Source organism: Balaenoptera musculus, chromosome 2, assembly GCF_009873245.2.
Source record: "Balaenoptera musculus isolate JJ_BM4_2016_0621 chromosome 2, mBalMus1.pri.v3, whole genome shotgun sequence".
Classification (NCBI taxonomy): domain Eukaryota; kingdom Metazoa; phylum Chordata; class Mammalia; order Artiodactyla; family Balaenopteridae; genus Balaenoptera; species Balaenoptera musculus.
Genome location: NC_045786.1, coordinates 70,819,884 through 70,840,388, shown reverse-complemented (window position 1 = coordinate 70,840,388; position 20,505 = coordinate 70,819,884). Strand labels below are relative to the sequence as shown.

At 40.8% G+C, this 20,505-nt stretch overlaps 1 protein-coding gene across 5 annotated transcripts in view; it reads left to right on the top strand.

Annotated features, from left to right (window-relative positions):
- APH1B (aph-1 homolog B, gamma-secretase subunit) overlaps positions 1 to 20,505 on the top strand; it is a 95,251-nt gene that overhangs the window by 14,716 nt on the left and 60,030 nt on the right. For all 5 annotated transcript variants that reach the window (XM_036841474.1, XM_036841473.1, XM_036841471.1 and 2 more), the window contains one exon: positions 7,950 to 8,077. In XM_036841474.1, coding sequence (XP_036697369.1) covers positions 7,950 to 8,077 — 128 coding nt within the window. The remainder of the gene's footprint in view (positions 1 to 7,949; positions 8,078 to 20,505) is intronic.

The following is a 20,505-nucleotide window of genomic DNA, read 5'->3' as shown; positions in this document are numbered from 1 at the left end:
GGGGTATCTCTGCGGTCTCCCTCATCTCAGTTGAAGCACTTCCATCCTTCCTGTTGCTCAGGCCCAAAACCTTGGAGTAATTCCTGATTCTTCTGTTTTTCTCGTTACTCACATCTAATCCAACTGCAAATCTTACCTCCCACTTCCATTTAAATCTCCATCCAAGTTCTTAAGCGCTAGCTTTTGCTTTATATATGGAATCAGGAATGGATGTTTGAGAGATGCTTTGGAGCAAACATTTAAAGAAAAGATAAACCTGATGGTGCTGAAACTACTCCAGGGCAGAGACAGACATGAGAAGGTCCTAGTTAATTTCATGAAGTCTGTGAAGCATTAATACAAAGTAATAGAATCCTGAGAGCCTACACTCACTGAATTAAGGAATTGCACCCTAGGTTCCTGTGAGCACTGCCTTAGACCCCATGCTCCCAATGGCAGCTCTGGCCAGTGAGTTTGGCTTGGTTTGTTATGCAGCATTTTTGTGATAATAATTGACCTATAGAGAGAGTTTCAAGTATTTTTTAATGTGCCACATATGGAAAAAAAGAGTTGACTTTTGCTTCTTCAAAGGGCCTTCCTAGGCTTAATAAGCAGGAGCTGGAGCAGGGTTTCTCAACCTCGTTACTATTGACTTTTGGGGTTCTTTTTCCGGGGGGGCGTTGTCTTGTGTACTGTAGGGTGTTCAGCAGCGTCCCTGGCTTCTGTCCACCAGGTGCCAGAAGCAGCCCACCCCCAGCGTGGCAACCAAAAATGTCTACAGACATTGACAAGTGACCTCTGGGGGCAAAATCCCCCCACTTGAGAATCACCGAGTTGAAAGGCCAGATTTGGGTTCGCTTTTAGAGGGAACTTTCCCACAGTGACTGTTTTGATGAAATAAGCTCCTAAACTGGAAGTATTTGAAGTGGACCCTGTGGGATCTGCTTTTTCATTGCACAGGGGACTAGATCAGCAACTTCTAAGGGGCTTCCCAACACTGACTCTCCACACTGATGGGCTAATTGGGGGAGGGAATTTCATCATTCTTCACCATCTGCTAGGGGGACTGTAAATGTAACATCGTTTCCTTGGCAGTCTGTTCAGCTCATGAACATCCTTCAGGAGCATTTTCATAAATCTGAAATGATATTTTGTATCATTATATTTGTTTATATTCAGATTGCTTTCAGGACATTTTCTTTTTGATCTGGTTGGTATTAAGGGACAGTACTACGCCTTTCTTATGGCTGTGTCATATGAGATGGTTTTCAAAATGTCTTATTTTTATCTGGGAGAATGTTACTTGTTTAGTAATATATGTACATCTACATTACAATAAACTAGGTCACAGAATTCTGTTACATTTTTTAAAGCAAAAATGTAAAGTTAAATCCTTATTGCAGGAAAGGCATTTTCAAAAACACTGGTTTAGTTCTGGGTCCTGACTTGGGCTAGGTCATTGGAGATCTCTCCAGGATCTGGTGAGTTTCTGCAGCCAAGAGGGATGGAGGAGAGTCTGTCACTTCACAGAACCTTGAAGTCCCAGACCCTTCTCTTCCTTGGAAAAAGCATCCAGAAGCCCTTTGGTAATCACATCCTATCTCTGGGCAGCTGAGGCTGAGCCTTGGCTTTGGGAAGTCCTCCTCTGTCTGTTGTTGCCACCATCCAGCAGCAGGCCTTGGAGCTCTCTGGCCTGGCTATAGAGATGCTCTGAAGTTGTCAGGGGAAGCCGGATGATAGCAGTTTCCGTGCTGGCTGGATCCAGTATTAGGGGCTATAGCTGTATTAGGATCTATAGCTATATTAGGCCGTTGCCTTTGCAAGGACAGAAAAGTAGATATCAAGAATGAGGGAGAGAGGGACAAGCGTGAAAATGAAGATATTTATGAATCCATGTGCTAGAGTGTTTGGGCTATGTTCAGGAAGGATTAAAGAACCAAATAGTAAATGTAGCATCTTAAAGATAACACTGAAACATTTTGCTTAGAAGTAGGTTAGATTGAAACATTCTCTACCAAGAGAATGTGTAAAAGATTATTAGAAAAGGAAGTGCATTAGCAAAGTATTGAAATACAATTTCACAAACAGATGTAAAATACTTGTTAGAACTCTTCAGCTTTCTGATTAATGTTCTAAAACATTAAAATTATGGGAGCTCTTTTTATTAATCTGGATTATAAAAGGATATAATTTTGATATTCTCATGGTTAACTTAGAAAAGTGTTTTTGTTTTTTCTACTTTTAAGAATATTAGAACAAAGCAATGGGAATTCCCTGGTGGTCCAGTGGTTAGCACTCCGCGCTTCCACTGCAGGGCACATGGGTTCGATCCCTCGTTGGGAAACTGAGATCCAGCATGCCGCACAGCGTGGCCAAAAAAAAAAAAAAAAAAGAACAAAGCATATTTTAGGGTTAGACTCACTGAAGGACTTTTAGAATTTTATATATTTAGGAACATGACATGAGAAAGGTTTAGTAATTAAAAGATAGTACCCTAGAGATACTATTAACAAATCTTCATTTCTAGCTGCAGTTAATTCCATTTATTAGAGAGAAGTATCAAAATAGTATGTGTGTAGCTCTAGCTACATGAATGTGACAGAATAGTTTAGATATCCAGGGCTCAGTTTCTGTTGGACCTCTAACCAGTTGCAGAGGAAACAAACAATAAATCCCAGTAATCTAAATAGCACATTGTAATAGTAAAGGCTTATGACTATAGAAGCTAGCCAGAAAGTAGTGCTAGCTGAATAAATAAGCAGTCAAGTAGGAATATACAATGTTTTAGTAAATGTCTGAGAGATCCTTTTTAGATATTGTGTTAATAAAACAGTAAACTGAAACGATGCGCTTCTTTTCTGAAAAGGAAGTTCCACGGGACTGTATTTTGTTCACCGTGATAGCCCTATTGCCTGGCCCATAGTGGGTGCTAATAAATCTTTGTATGGATTAATAAAAGAGGGGAGGAAGAAAGTAAATGTGCGAGTAATACAATGTCAGAGGAAGAAATAATCTACAAGAGTGAACAAGAGTGCATTTTAAAACATAGTCAAGTGCCCAGGAAGCTTGGATGAATGTGGTAATTGCTTGCTGCTTTGCTTTACTTTCCCGCCTGTTAGTACAAACTCACTAAATTAAAGGTCCTGGCTTATGTTCATCTTTGAATCTGGAGACCGTAGCACATAGTAGTTGCCATTTATTGAAAAACTGTGGTTGGCAAAGCACTGTTCTTCCCTGCACAGCAACCCAGAGGCATTATTTGCATTTTAGAAATAAAGGAAACAGAAGCTCAGAGGGGTTGGAAGAGCTTGCCCAAAGCCACACCGTGGAGCTAGGATTCCAGCTCAGGAGTGTGTGACTCCAGAGCCCATAGGCATCATCTTCAGGCCAGACTCTCTAGGTGCTCAATAAATGTGTGTGGAGTGTTTAAAAAAAAAGAGTAGGTATCAGGATGAGCTTACCAAGGAGATGGCACTGAGCTAGATGTTAAATAAAAGTAAGATTTGGATGGAGTGAAATGGGTAGGCTGGTGGTGAGGGGTAGAGCATTCAGGCAAAAGGGGTAATCAGTTAAAAAACAAAAAGTGAAAACATAGAGGCATAGACAGAGTATAAGTAAGAGTTCTGTTTTTCTTCCATGTAGGATATGTTTGAAGATTAGTAAAGGATAGTAATTTGGGTCTAGGTTGTAGAGGGCCTTTGATGCTAACCTGAGATGCTTGGACTTTACTTTGGAGACAGGGTCAATCCATCAGAGATAATTTTTGGCAGGAAAGAGCCTTGCAAACAGAAATATCCTACCTAGAATTTGAAAGAAAGTTGAGGGCTAATGATATCTTGAGAATGTTTGTCTGAAACAGAGTAATGCTCTTTTGGATGAGAATGAACTGAAAAGTCCATAAGTAAGAGCATTTTCCAAGTAGCTGAACTCTAGGACTTGATCACAGGAGGATAATTGGCTGGCTTCAGTATATGTGGTAATGCATAGAAGAAAGGGCAAATATAGCTGTCAAACAAAAGATAATGCAGGAGGCTGCAAATAAGAAAAGAGTTTATTTGGGGTCTTAAGAATTGCAAGTCAGGGACTTCCCTGGTGGCTCAGTGGTTAAGAATCTGCCTGCCAATGCAGGGCACACGGGTTCGAGCCCTGGTCTGGGAAGATTCCACATGCCACAGAGCAACTAAACCCGTGCACCACAACTACTGAGGCTGAGCTCTAGAGCCCATGAGCCACAACTACTGAAGCCCGTGCCTAGAGCCTGTGCTTCACAGCAAGAGAAGCCACTGCAGTGAGAAGCCCGCATACCACGAGGAAGAGTAGCCCCCACTCACTGCAACTAGAGAAAACCCACGCACAGCAATGAAGACCCAATGCAGCCAATTATAATTAATTAATTAATTTAAAAAAAAAGAATTGCAAGTCAGGAGACAGATTCGTGTAATCTTGAAAGAGTGTTCCAAGGAAGAAATAGACTCGGGCTTATAAAGACAAAAGACGATGAGGTTGTTAAAAGTTGCCTGGTGAGAATTGTGATTGACATAAGTCGGAAAATATTTGTCCTTAAGGAATCACAAGTTGTTTTAGAGTAGGGGTCCAATAAGTGGATAGACTGTCATGAGTTATTTTAGGGTGAAGGTTCAATAAGTGTTTTGAGTTTCTGGCAGGTGTCCTGGATGACTTCATCAGGTCAACATGTCAGATTCCATCTCGGCTGAGCCATGCCTAAGTTACACTTCCTTAATGGCCACCCGGCTCCATGTGGAGAATTCTCTTAGCAATACTGACTCCGTTTTGATCTTTCTTTCACATAGCTCACGAACAGATGACTCATTAATGATGTCATTTCTTTCTCTTGACATGTAATTGACGTGTAGGCTTTAGAAAAACCTTAGAGTGTGAACATCTGTGTCTATAGATCACAATTTCTACTCTGGTCTTTTGTGACATAAAATTAACTCCTGGGTGTTTTCAGTCGTCTCAGCTCTACACCATCACATAAACAGGCATCTGTCTTCAGGGAAACTGACCTCTGAGGGATCATCGATGGAATTAAAATGCATCATTTTAGTTTCGTCTACCATTGTCCCGAAGTTTTTTCTTTTTTAAAATTCCTCCTCTACTTTAAAGTATTTACCATCATTTGCTGAAACACTATCACTAGATGTAACAACTTGCTTTCCTCCAGCCTCAACAGTTATGTCTTTTTAATAGTTTGCTTTTGACTTTGTATAACTGAAATAATGGTCATTTTCCCACAATATGCTTTTCCCTCACTCAACATTATATTCTTAAGACCATTTATATTATAGAACATATAAGTATTCCATTGTGTGAATACACCACAGTTTATCCATTCTGGTAATGATGAACATTTTTGGTCATTACAAACAGTGCTGCTATTAATATTCTTGTATATATCTCCTTGTACAAATATACTAAAGTTTCTCTACAGCAGTGGTTCTCAAACTTGACCATGCATTAGAATCACCTGGAGGGCTATTTAAACATAGATTGCTGGGTGTACTGTGTCAGATTCAGGAGGTCTGAGGTGGGTCCCAAGAATTTGCATTTCTAACAAGTGCTCAAGTGCTAGTGATCTATTGATTCAAAAACTAACTGCTTCAGAGTCCATACAGTCAGCCCTCCATATCTGTGGGTTTTGCATTCACAGATTCAGCCTACCATGGATCAAAAATAATTCAGGAAGAGAAAATTCCCCAAAGCAAAACTTGTACTTGCCTGGCTCCAGCAACTATTTACGTAGAATTTATACTATGTTTACAACTATTTTCCTAACATTTACATTATATTAGGTATTATAAGTAATCTAGAGATGATTTAAGGTATACGGTGGAGGATGTGCTGTGCATAGGTTATATGCAAATATTATGCCATTTTATATAAGGGACTTGAGCATCTGCAGGTTTTGGTATCCATGGGGGGGTCCTGGACCCAATCCTCCACGAATACTAAGGGAGAATTGTATAGGTCTAGCTGTGGAATTGCTGGAGTGCGATAGAGAATGCACATTTTCAACTTTGCTAGGTAATGCTAGATTGTTTGCCTACCAGCAGTGTGAAAGAGAATGGTCAGACTTGACTTTTTGCCAGATTGGTGGGTGTTAATGGTGGAAAAGGGAAATCTGTGTGCCTTTTTTCATGTTGAAACTTTCAGAATATGTGGAACTTGATCTTTCTCTTTTTTTTTTGGCCACACCTTGTGGCTTGTGGGATTTTAGTTCCCCGACCAGGGATCGAAGCTGGGCCCTCAGCAGTGAGAGCGCGGAGTCCTAACTACTGGACTGCCAGGGAATTCTGAAACTTGCTCATTTTAAGTAAGGAATGTTGTCCAGGATGCAGGACACACACGCACACGCATGCACACACACAGTATTCCATAGAAAAACCTGTGTGTGCCGATCAAGTTCAGTTTCAGTTGCTTAAGAATCTTGGATAAAAAATGGGCAGAAGACCTAAACAGACGTTTCTTGAAAGAAGATATACAGATTGCCAACAAACACATGAAAGGATGCTCAACATCACTAATCATTAGAGAAATGCAAATCAAAACTACAATGAGGTATCACCTCACACCAGTCAGAATGGTCATCATCAAAAAACCTACAAACAATAAATGCTGGAGAGGGTGTGGAGAAAAGGGAATCCTCCTGCACTTTTGGTGGGAGTGTAAATTTATACAGCCACTATGGGGAACAGTATGGAGGTTCCTTAAAAAACTAAAAATAGAACTACCATACGACCCAGCAGTCCCACTACTGGGCATATACCCTGAGAAAACCATAATTCAAAAAGAGTCATGTACCACAGTGTTCATTGCAGCACTCTTTACAATAGCCAGGACATGGAAGCAACCTAAGTGTCCATCAACAGATGAATGGATAAAGATGTGGCACATATATACAATGGAATATTACTCAGCCATAAAAATAAACGAAATTGAGTTATTTGTAGTGAGTTAAAAAAAAAAATGGTTCTGAAGAACCTAGGGGCAGGACAGGAATAAAGACGCAGATGTAAAGAATGGACTTGAGGACACGGGGAGGGGGAAGGGTAAGCTGGGATGAAGTGAGAGAGTGGCATGGACATATATACACTACCAAACGTAAAATAGATAGCTAGTGGGAAGCGGCCGCATAGCACAGGGAGATCAGCTCATGCTTTGTGTCCACCTAGAGGGGTGGGATAGGGAGGGTGGGAGGGAGACACAAGAGGGAAGACATATGGGGACATATGTATATGTATACCTGATTCGCTTTGTTATAAAGCAGAAACTAACACACGATTGTAAAGCACTTATAGTCCAATAAAGATGTGAAAAAAAGAAAGAATCTTGGATAATTACTGCAATTTCTAATATTTTTATCTTCCATTGGCCTTAGAAAAAAAAATCCAAGGAGAAATTCCACTTTAATGAGAAGACTTGTTTAAATTGAAGACACCTCTTTTAATGGAGAACAGTTTCTCAGGGACCTCCCTGGCAGTCCATTGGTTAAGACTTCGAGTTTCCAATGTGGGGTTGGGGGTGTGCTGGTTTGATCCCTGGTCGGGGAACTAAGATCCCACGTGCTGTGTGGCGTGGTGTTGGGGGAGGGTGGGAGTTTCGCAATTAGTGCAGAAGGGTAATCTGGAGAAAAGCTGATTAGATATCACAGTAGTTTTATTGCATTCCTAAGAGAAACTCCTTGAAAGCCAGATCCAAGCTGACTTTTTGTTTCACAAGTTCACGTTCTAGATGAGAAGCTGCTTCAGAGTTGGCCCCCTGGTTCAGGAATGTTGCTGTCAGAGTTACTATTCGAGCAAATATGTGTCAGGGTCCCGCTTCTGTCAGATAGGGTTGAACCCTCCCAGTAGTGCGATGTACCCCAAGAGCGTTGTCCCAGGTCTAGGTGTTCAGTGGGCTTTGGGGTTTGTTGTCCTGTGACTGGACAGTAATGGTTGCCTGTCTTTCAGCTTTCATGACGCTGGTGATCATATTGCTGCACATGTTCTGGGGCATTGTGTTTTTTGATGGCTGTGAGAAGAAAAAGTGGTACACCCTGCTTGCAGTGCTTCTGACGCATCTGCTGGTGTCAGCCCTGGTGAGTATTGCTACCGTGCTCAAACTGGTTTTCGGAGCTCAAGTCTGCATATCTAAAGTGGTAGATTCCACTCTGAATGAAATACATGCTCATAGGAAAATGAGGAAATTCAGAAAAGTCATTTAAAAGAATGAGTGAATGAATGATAGATAAATCATCTATTTCTTACCATAGAAAGATAACTATTAATTTGTTGATCTCATAAAAGTTTTTTGGTTTTTTTTTTCGTATGTGTCTTTCTTTTAATGGGTAGAGTCAAACTGAAATAGGCTTGCATTATGCTTATGTTATGTAACACATCTTAAACAATTTCCATGTTATTATAAATCCTTTTAATATTTAAGTTTTAGTGGCTTTAGATCATTACATAAAGTTATAGTTTGCTTAACTGATTGATAACTTGTTTTTCTACTTTTGGTTATTATAATGCTGTCTGGAACAACTTTGTATGTGAAACTTTTTCAATACATTGTTTAGAGTCCAAGGAATGGATTTTTGAAGTCAAATGGTGTGAGTATTTTTAAAGCCCTTGATGCAAATTGCTAAAATACTCTCTACAAGGGTTGTACTATTTTTACGCATTCTGATGAATGTCAAGAGTGCCCATCTTACTCTCTCCTCACTGACATTATAATGCCAGTTTTCAAAAGTAATTTAAAACGAATACTTGACTAGATGTATTGTTTAAGCACTGTTTAATGCTTTGGTCTTAGTTTAATTGTAACATGTCATGTACTTGCAACAGAATTATCCCAGCCACTGCTTTGTCCAGACCTTTATCATTTCTCACCTACAGTATTGAAAAGCTTCCTTTTGATGGTGTCCTGCCTCATGTTTCTCTCCTCTCCATCCATTTAGAGTTCATATCCGGTTTTCTTATACTGGGCTTCTTGTTCGCTGTTCCATCTAAAAAACAATCTTATTGCCTTTCTTACCTAAAACCTTTCAGTCATACAGGATGCTAAAGTTACCCTTAATATGATGGCAGCTACATAAAGTCAAATCTTTTTTTGTTTTTTAATTTTTTAATTTTATTTATTTTTTTATAGAGCAGGTTCTTATTAATCATACATTTTATACACATCAGTGTATACATGTCAATCGCAATCGCCCAATTCATCACACCACCACCCCAACCCCCCGCCGCTTTCCCCCCTTGGTGTCCATATGTTTGTTCTCTACATCTGTGTCTCAATTTCTGCCCTGCAAACTGGTTCATCTGTACCATTTTTCTAAGTTCAACATATATGTGTTAATATACTATATTTGTTTTTCTCTTTCTGACTTACTTCACTCTAAATGACAGTCTCTAGATCCATCCATGTCTCAACAAATGACCCAGTTTTGTTCCCTTTTATGGCTGAATAATATTCCATTGTATATATGTACCGTATCTTCTTCATCCATTCGTCTGTCGATGGGCATTTAGGTTGCTTCCATGACCTGGCTATTGTAAATAGTGCTGCAGTGAACATTGGGGTACATGTGTCTTTTTGAATTATGGTTTTCTCAGGGTATATGCCCAGTAGTGGGATTGCTGGATCATATGGTAATTCTGTTTTTGGTTTTTTAAGGAACCTCCATACTGTTCTCCATAGTGGCTGTATCAATTTACATTCCCACCAGCAGTGCAAGAGGGTTCCCTTTTCTCCACACCCTCTCCAGCATTTGTTGTTTGTAGATTTTCTGATGACGCCCATTCTAACTGGTGTGAGGTGGTACCTCATTGTAGTTTTGATTTGCATTTCTCTAATAATTAGTGATGTTGAGCATCTTTTCATGTGCTTCTTGGCCATCTGTATGTCTTCTTTGGAGAAATGTCTATTTAGGTCTTCTGCCCATTTTTGGATTGGGTTGTTTGTTTCTTTAATATTGAGCTGCATGAGCTGTTTATATATTTTGGAGATTAACCCTTTGTCCGTTGATTCATTTGCAAATATTTTCTCCCATTCTGAGGGTTGTCTTTTCGTCTTGTTTATGGTTTCCTTTGCTGTGCAAAAGCTTTGAAGTTTCATTAGGTCCCATTTGTTTATTTTTGTTTTTATTTCCATTACTCTAGGAGGTAGATCAAAAAAGATCTTGCTGTGATTTATGTCAAAGAGTGTCCTTCCTCTGTTTTCCTCTAAGAGCTTTATAGTGTTGTCCGGTCTTACATTTAGGTCTCTAATCCATTTTGAGTTTATTTTTGTGTATGGTGTTAGGGAGTGTTCTAATTTCATTCTTTTACATGTAGCTGTCCAGTTTTCCCAGCACCACTTATTGAAGAGACTGTCTTTTCTCCGTTGTGTATCCTTGCCTCCTTTGTCATAGATTAGTTGACCACATGTGCGTGGGTTTATCTCTGGGCTTTCTATCTTGTTCCATTGATCTATGTTTCTGTTTTTGTGCCAGTACCATATTGTCTTGATTACTGTAGCTTTGTAGTATAGTCTGAAGTCAGGGAGTCTGATTCCTCCAGCTCCGTTTTTTTCCCTCAAGACTGCTTTGGCTATTCGGGGTCTTTTGTGTCTCCATACAAATTTTAAGATGATTTGTTCTAGTTCCGTAAAAAATGCCATTGGTAATTGGATAGGGATTGCATTGAATCTGTCGATTGCTTTGTGTAGTATAGTCATTTTCACAGTATTGAGTCTTCCAATCTAAGAACATGGTATATCTCTCCATCTGTTGGTATCATCTTTAATTTCTTTCATCAGTGTCTTATAGTTTTCTGCATACAGGTCTTTTGTCTCCCTAGGTAGGTTTATTCCTAGGTATTTTATTCTTTTTGTTGCAATGGTAAATGGGAGTGTTTCCATAATTTCTCTTTCAGATTTTTCATCATTAGTGTATAGGAATGCAAGAGATTTCTGTGCATTAATTTTGTATCCTGCAACTTTACCAAATTCATTGATTAGCTCTAGTAGTTTTCTGGTGGCATCTTTAGAATTCTCTATGTATAGTATCATGTCATGTGCAAACAGTGACAGTTTTACTTCTTCTTTTCCAGTTTGTATTCCTTTTATTTCTCTTTCTTCTCTGATTGCCATGGCTAGGACTTCCAAAACTATGTTGAATAATAGTGGTGAGAGTGGACATCCTTGTCTCATTCCTGATCTTAGAGGAAATGCTTTCAGTTTTTCACCATTGAGAATGATGTTTGCTGTGGGTTTGTCATATATGGCCTTTATTATGTTGAGGTAGGTTCCCTCTATGCCCACTTTCTGGAGAGTTTTTATCATAAATGGGTGTTGAATTTTGTCAAAAGCTTTTTCTGCATCTATTGAGATGATCATATGGTTTTTCTTCATTTTGTTAATGTGGTGTATCACATTGATTGATTTGCGTATATTGAAGAATCCTTGCATCCCTGGGATAAATCCCACTTGATCGTAGTGTATGATACTTTTAATGTGTTGTTGGATTCTGTTTGCTAGTATTTTGTTGAGGATTTTTGCATCTATATTCATCAGTGATATTGGTCTGGAATTTTCTTTTTTTGTAGTATGTTTGGTTTTGGTATCAGGGTGATGGTGGCCTCATAGAATGAGTTTGGGAGTGTTCTTTCCTCTGCAAGTTTTTGGAAGAGTTTGAGAACGATGGGTGTTAGCTCTTCTCTAAATGTTTGATAGAATTCACCTATGAAGCCATCTGGTCCTGGACTTTTGTTTGTTGGAAGATTTTTAATCACAGTTTCAATTTCATTACTTGTGATTGGTCTGTTCATATTTTCTATTTCTTCCTGGTTCAGTCTTGGAAGGTTATACCTTTCTAAGGATTTGTCCATTTCTTCCAGGTTGTCCATTTTATTGGCATAGAGTTGCTTGTAGTAGTCTCTTAGTATGCTTTGTATTTCTGTGGTATCTGTTGTAACTTCTCCTTTTTCATTTCTAATTTTATTGATTTGAGTCCTCTCCCTCTTTTTCTTGATGATTCTGGCTAATCGTTTATCAATTTTGTTTATCTTCTCAAAGAACCAGCTTTTAGTTTTATTGATCTTTGCTATTGTTTTCTTTGTTTCTGTTTCATTTATTTCTGCTCTGATCTGTATGATTTCTTTCCTTCTGCTAACTTTGGGTTTTGTTTGTGCTTCTTTCTCTAGTTCCTTCAGGTGTAAGGTTAGATTGTTTAGTTGAGATTTTTCTTGTTTCCTGAGGTGGGCTTGTATAGCTATAAACCTCCCTCTTAGAACTGCTTTTGCTGCATCCCATAGGTTTTGGATTGTCGTGTTTTCATTGTCATTTGTCTCTAGGTATTTTTTGATTTCCTCTTTGATTTCTTCAGTGATCTCTCGGTTATTTAGTAACATATTGTTTAGCCTCCATGTGTTTGTGTTTTTTACGTTATTTTCCCTGTAATTGATTTCTAATCTCATAGCATTATGATCAGAAAGGATGCTTGATATGATTTCAATTTTCTTATATTTACTGAGGCTTGATTTGTGACCCAAGATGTGATCTATCCTGGAGAATGTTCTGTGCGCACTTGAGAAGAAAGTGTAATCTGCTGTTTTTGGATGGAATGTCCTATAAATATCAGTTAAATCTATCTGGTCTATTATGTCATTTAAAGCTTCTGTTTCCTTATTTATTTTCATTTTGGATGATATGTCCATTGGTGTAAGTGAGGTGTTAAAGTCCCCCACTATTATTGTGTTACTGTCGATTTCCTCTTTTATAGCTGTTAGCAGTTGCCTTATGTATTGAGGTGCTCCTATGTTGGGTGTGTATATATTTATAATTGTTATATCTTGTTCTTGGATTGATCCCTTGATCATTATGTAGAGTCCTTGCTTGTGTCTTGTAACATTCTTTATTTTAAAGTCTCTTTTATCTGATATGAATATTGCTACTCCAGCTTTCTTTTGATTTCCGTTTGCATGGAATATCTTTTTACATCCCCTCACTTTCAGTCTGTATGTGTCCCTAGGTCTGAAGTGGGTCTCTTATAGATAGCATATAGATGGGTCTTGTTTTTGTATCCATTCAGCAAGCCTGTGTCTTTTGGTTGGACCATTTAATCCATTCACGTTTAAGGTAATTATCAATATGTATGTTCCTATGACCATTTTCTTAATTGTTTTGGGTTTGTTTTTGTAGATCCTTTTCTTCTCTTGTGTTTCCCACTTAGAGAAGTTCCTTTAGCATTTGTTTTAGAGCTGGTTTGGTGGTGCTGAATTCTCTTAGCTTTTGCTTGTCTGTAAAGCTTTTGATTTCTCCATCGAATCTGAATGAGATCCTTGCCAGGTAGAGTAATCTTGGTTTTAGGTTCTTCCCTTTCTTCACTTTAAGTATATCATGCCACTCCCTTCTGATTTGTGGAGTTTCTGCTGAGAAATCAGCTGTTAACCTTATGGGAGTTCCCTTGTATGTTATTTGTCATTTTTCCCTTGTTGCTTTCAATAATTTTTCTTTGTCTTTAATTTTTGCCAATTTGATTACTGTGTGTCTCGGTGTGTGTCTCCTTGGGTTTATCCTGTATGGGACTTTCTGCGCCTCCTGGACTTGGGTGGCTATTTCCTTTCCCATGTTAGGGAAGTTTCCGACTATAATCTCTTCAAATATTTTCTCTGGTCCTTTCTCTCTCTCTTCTCCTTCTGGGACCCCTATAATGCGAATGTTGTTGTGTTTAATGTTGTCCCAGAGGTCTCTTAGGCTGTCTTCATTTCTTTTCATTCTTTTTTCTTTATTCTGTTCTGCAGCAGTGAATTCCACCATTCTGTCTTCCAGGTCACTTATCCGTTCTTCTGCCTCAGTTATTCTGCTATTGATTCCTTCTAGTGTAGTTTTTATTTCAGTTATTGTATTGTTCATCTCTGCTTGTTTGTTCTTTAATTCTTCTAGGTCTTTGTTAAACATTTCTTGCATCTCCTCAATCTTTGCCTCCATTCTTTTTCCAAGGTCCTGGATCATCTTCACTATCATTATTCTGAATTCTTTTTCTGGAAGGTTGCCTATCTCTACTTCATTTAGTTGTTTTTCTGGGGTTTTATCTTGTTCCTTCATCTGGTACATAGCCCTCTGCCTTTTCATCTTGTCTATCTTTCTGTGAATGTGGATTTTGTTCCACAGGCTGCAGGATTGTAGTTCTTGTTTCTGCTGTCTGCCCTCTGGTGGATGTGGCTATCTAAGAGGCTTGTGCAAGTTTCCTGGTGGGAGGGACTGGTGGTGGGTAGAGCTGACTGTTGCTCTGGTGGGCAGAGCTCAGTAAAACTTTAATCTGCTTAAGGGTGGGGCTGGGTTCCCTGCTCTTGGTTGTTTGGCCCGAGGCAACCCAACACTGGAGCCTACCTGGGCTCTTTGGTGGGACTAATGGCAGACTCTGGGAGAGCTCACACCAAGGAGTACTTGCCAGAACTTCTGCTGCCAGTGTCCTTGTCCCCACGGTGAGCCACAGCCCCCCCCCCGCCCCCCCGCCTCTGCAGCAGACCCTCCAACACTAGCAGGTAGGTCTGGTTCAGTCTCCCCTGGGGTCACTGCTCCTTCCCCTGGGTCCCGATGTGCACACTACTTTGTGTGTGCCCTCCAAGAGTGGAGTCTCTGTTTCCCCCAGTCCTGTCAAAGTCCTGCAATCAAATCCCACTAGGCTTCAAAGTCTCATTCTCTAGGAATTCCTTCTCCCATTGCTGCACCCCCAGGTTGGGAAGTCTGATGTGGGGCTCAGAATCTTCACTCCATTGGGTGGACTTCTGTGGTATAAGTGTTCTCCAGTCTGTGAGTCACCCACGCAGCAGTTATGGGATTTGATTTTACTGTGATTGCGCCCCTCCTGCCATCTCATTGTGGCTTCTCCTTCGTCTTTGGATGTGGGGTATCTTTTTTGGTGAGTTCCAGTGTCCTCCTGTCGATGATTGTCCAGCAGCTAGTTGTGATTTTGGTGTTCTCGCAAGAGGGAGTGAGAGCACGTCCTTCTACTCCGCCATCTTGGTTCAGGGCCGTAAAGTCAAATCTTAATGGATAAAACACTGGCGAGAGAGTGCGTTAAAATATTAACAGCTTTCATCTTTGGGTAGATTCTTTTATTCTTTACGGTTTTTGGCATGTTCCAAATTTTCTACTGTGTACACTTCAATAAACAGAAAGGAAGTTGCAGGGAAAAGGAAGTATTCTTCTTATGGATCCAATTGGCCATTCATTCATTCAACAAATAGCCTTCTATGTTCCAGGCACTGTTCTAGGCGAACAAAACAATTTAGTGAAAAAAAGAAAGACCCTGCCTTTACCATCTAGTGGAGAGAGAGGCAGTAAGCAATAGACATAATAAAAAGAAGTTTTATAGTATTTTAGAAATTGATAGGTGCTGTGGGAAAAAAGGGAAAGTAGAGCAGGTTAAAAGGGTTCCAGATTGTGTGGGCTGGGGATGTTGAATTTTTGAACTATATAGTCAAAAGTAGGCTTCATTGTGAAGGTGACATTTGAACAAAGAAGTGAAGTTGGCCATGTGGCTGTCTGGAGAAAGAGCATCCAAGACTAAAACAGCCAGTGGCAAAGTCCTAAGACTAAAGAACATGCTTGGGATGTTTATGGAAGTGAGGGTGGCCAGAACCTGTGAGCCTGGGGAAGTTAGTAGCAGATACTGTCACAGATTTGAAGTTGGGGACGGAAGTAGAGGTTGGAAATGAGAACCACATCTAGATAATGCAAGACTTGAGCTTTTTACTGTCAATGAAATGGGAGTCATTGTAGGGTGTTGAATACAGGGACATGACTTGAATCACATTTTAAAAGGATCATTTTGACTGCTGTGTTCAGAGTAGACTGTAATGGGGGAAGGGATTACAGTCATCAGGAGAAGGATGGTGACAACTTGGGTGAGAGAGCAGTGGAAATAATGAGAAATGTTCAGATTCAGGACATATTTTTGAAAGTAGAGCCAACAGTATTTCCTGACAGACTGGATAAGGCAAGGGAGAGAAAGAAGAGGAGCCAAGGATGTCGTCACAGTTTTTGGCCTGGATAACTAGAAGGATGGAGTTGCCACCAGCTGGGATGGAGAAGCTTGTGAGGGAGATCAGGAGTTCTCTTTGGGCACGTTACCTTGGGGGCGCCTCTTGGACATTCAAGTGGAGAAGTCAGTTAGGCAGTTGGATGAAAAAGTCTGGAGTTTGGGAGAGAAATCCAGGCTCGAAGAGATGATTACAAGAAGTGAACATAAGCAGAGAAGAGAAGAGGCCCAAGGACTAAGGCCTGGGGCATTCCAGCCTCGAGATTGGGGCAAGAAGAGGAGCCAGCCAAGGAGACTGAGGAGGAGCAACTTAGTGAAGTAGAAGAGCACCAGGAGCCAGGTGTCCTGAAGCCAAGTGTGCTGAGGAGGAGAGAGGGATGGGCTGTAGTAGAGGCCAGTGGAATAAAACCCAGACTTCTTTGTTTGACATAAGCCTCTTACTGGTTTTACTGGTGCAGAACTTACCTCTTGCTGCTCTCCATTGTTCACATCATACACTCCATCTAAATTGATCCAGTGTGGCTCCCCAGCAGGGAGTGCCTTTGTTCATGCTGTTTTATCTGCAATGGCTCCTAACCTAGGTCAGTTTGGAAAACTCCTGAGCATTTCATGTGAGGCCTCCCTGGAAAAGGTGCCCATTTCTGACTCAGCACTATCACTAGCCCTTATTTATAGCTGTGTTATAACCCCTCTCCCCGGCCAGCATTATTTTATTTGATACAGTTTTTACATCTACCTCTCAAATTAGAGTTTGATCATCAGTGATGGGACCTTATCTTGTCACTCTTTGTATCCTGAATCCAAGGGCATGTGCAGGCAGGGTGAGGGTGAGGACAGTGAGGTGCCTTGGAGGCACTCCCCCGCTACCCCTGCTGGGCAGAGGTGACAAACTGACCCAATCAGAGCCTCTTCTTTGTTAAGAAGAACCCATCTCCCCACCTTACCCGGACCCAGAACTGGAAGTATCCTTTCTTCTATCAAAGGCCAGTCCCTCCACTTGGGCTCCAGACCTAATTCCTTCCTACTTAAGGACTTTACTGCTTTGACTGTGCCCTCTCTCCTGTCTCACCAGCCTATCCCTCTCTTCACCAGCATATAGACATATCTTAAATAAAACTCTTCATTATTGCCTGTTCTCTTTCTAGCTATGACTTTTTTTTTTCTGGTTCCCATTGCAGCAAAATTTCTCAAAGAGTTATCTCCACAAACTCTGTCTCCGCTTCTTCTCTCATGCTTCTAGTGCATTTTGCCTTCTGTTCAACCACCCTTCTAAGACTGCTTCATTTTTTTATACAGCAGGTTCTTATTAACTCCAAGTCTTTTAAGCTTGGTCTTCCTCAAGTCTTTTGTATCTCATTAAATAGCACCACCATTTACCTAAAGCCAGAAACATGGAAGTCACTCCTGGCCTCTCCCTTTCCCTCACATTCCATCCACCAGCAACTCCCATTGTTTCCTATCATCTGCTCTCTCCATCTCTACCACCATCACCCTGGACTAAGTCACCAACCTGTACTCTCCTCATGCAGTGCAGAGTCTTCCTAACTAGTCTCCCTACTTTCACCATAGCCTCCTTGAATCCATTATCTGCAGTTTAAAAAATCTAAAATCATGGGAATTCCTTGGTGGTCCAGTGGTTAGGACTCGGCGCTTTCACTCCCATGGCCCGGGTTCAATCCCTGGTCGGGGAACTAAGATCCCACAAGTGCAGGGCGGCCAAAAAATAAATAAATAAATAATCTAAAATCATTCAGCTCCCCGACCTAAAACCCTTCTGTGCACCTCCATTGCACTGAGGATGAAATTCACACTCCTCACCAACCTGCTGGGTAGCTGGCCCCTGCCTTCCTCTCCTATCTCAGTGCTTGCCCTTCCATCCCTACACATCATTTGTATCACCTCTCAGGTTCTCAGCTGCAGTGAACTCCTTGCCCTCCTTTGGTGCCCTCCCTTGGTCTACACCAGGCTGGCTCCCTCGTCCTCCTGTAAGTCTCAGATTAAATGCTGCTTCCTCAGCACCTTCCTTGAGCCCCCCCCCCCAGGTAGATCGCCTTGTTCTTACCTATGCTAGCACCATCTCAGTTGTAGTTATTCTGTCCTAGCATTCACCACAATTTGGAGTTATTTATTTGTTTCTTCATTCATTACTTGTCTCCCTTACTGGTATATAAGCTCCATCAGGATAGGCACTGTGGTCTTCACTAATACCTCGCAGCATCTTATCAGCAGTTTTTAAATGAACTTTTGGAACCCTCAGCAATTGTGCAGCTGAAAAAGATGCTGTTCCCTCACGTTCCCTTAATACTAAGGATTTTTACTAAAGTAACCTGGACTTGTCTCACTTTCTTGCTAACTCTAAGAGCCAGTTAACACAGAAATGGTTAAAAACTGGGCCCTGGTTATGTAACATCTATCTTCTGTTGGGTATTTCATTAGGTCTGGCTTCTGATTACCTTCTAGGGTTGCCATTTGAATATATTGGGTTGGCCAAAAAGTTCCTTCAGTTTTTAAGTCAAAATAAAAGACACATATTTCATTTTCACCAAGAACTTTATTGAACAGCGTATTCACTGTTTTGTTCCACTACCTTTTGCTATTTTTCAGACAACTTCATAATTCTGTCTTCCTAAAACTGATTATCTTTTTGAGCAAAAAACTGTCCCAGGTTCCTTTTAGTCTTCCAGGGAATTGAAATTTTTTCCATTAAGAGAATTTTGTGAAGACTGAAATAAATGGAAATCCGAAGGTGCAATGTGTGGTGAATACAGCAGAAGAATCAGAACTTCCCAGCCAAGCTGTAACAGTTTTTTGCCTGGTCATCAAAGAAACATGTTGTCTTGCATTATCCTGATGGAAGATTATGCTTTTTCTGTTGACTAATTCTGGACGCTTTTCGTCGAGTGCTGCTTTCAGTTGGTCTAATTGGGAGCAGTACTTGTTGGAATTAATCATTTGGCTTTCCGGAATGAGCTCGTAATAGAGGACTCCCTTCCAAAACCACCATCTACACAACATCACCATCTTTGGATGAAGACCGGCCTTTGGTGTGGTTGGTGGTGGTCCATTTTGCTTGCCCCACGGTCTCTTCCGTTCCACATTATTGTACAGTATCCACTTTTCATTGCCCGTCACAATTTGTTTTAAAAACAGAACGTTTTCATTCTGTTTCAGTAGAGAATCGCATGTGGAAATACAGTCAAGAAGGTTTTTTTCACTTAACTTATGTGGAACCCAAATATCAAAGCGATTCACATAACCAAGCTGTTGCAAATGATTTTCAGTGCTTGATTTGGATACTTTGAGTATGTCAGCTATCTCCTGCGTGGTATAACGTTGATTGTTCTCAATTAATGTCTCGATTTGATTGCTATCGACTTCAACTGCTCTACCCGACCGTGGAGCATCGTCCAGCGAGAAATCTCCAGTATGAAACTTCGCAAACCACTTTTGACACGTTCGATCAGTCCCAGCACCTTTTCCATACACTGCACAAATCTTCTTTGCATTTCGGTTGCGTTTTTACCTTTCTTGAAATAATAAAGCATAATATGCTGAAAATATTGCTTTTTCCTTCCATCTTCAATATTAAAATGGCTACACAAAAAGTCACCAATTTTGAAAAGTCTTTTTTTAAATGCACGCTGATACGACAGCTGTCACATACAATCTAACAAAATTGTTTTGAATGAAGTTAAAGACAACTAAGTGCTACTAGAGCCATCTTACGGGAAAAAAACGAATGAACCTTTGGCCAACCCAATATTTTCTCTCCACAGACCCAAAGAGAAGCTTGGCAGCCAGGTTACATTTCCCACCTCTAAAAAGCTGTCCTTTTTCTCAAGGCAAATAAACTCTCTGCATCTTGGCCTTCCTGCATCTTCACCAGCCCTGGGCACTTCCCTGCCCATCCTCAGCTAGACAGAGATGCCCCCTGCCTCACTCTAGTCAAAAGCTCTCCTACACGCAGCATCTTTTCACTTTGGGAGCCAGATCTGGCTTCACTTTTCCTAGCTGCCTAGCCTGTCAAGTCCTGAAATCTGAGATTGTTCTTCTATGAAATGGGCCCTTAGCTCGCAGGTTATCATCGTGGGACTGGAATGTGTGACCCAGGTGATAAGTACACAGCACAGCACCTCGGGCACTCTCGATGACCCTTCCTGCTGCTGCCCTCAACGTGCCGCGTGTGCCATGGAGACCAACACGGAAGACTTGGGGAAGCTGGGACAACACTGACTCTGCCCCGTGTGGCAATGATTGTTATCAGGACTATTCTCAGATACCCTGTGCCAGAACCTGTCATAAGCGCCTTACTGGTGTTATTTTAGCTTCACCTCAGTCCCATTTCACTTACACAGAAACAGACTTACGGGCTAGTGTCTGTTGACTAGGTTAGTCCTATGTGTCTTTGTGGGTGCGTGACACACATCGCATGTTTGGTGAAACACACCTCAGCTATTGAAAGTATTTCATATTTTCCTTTTTCTTTGGTTACTCCACATGTTTAA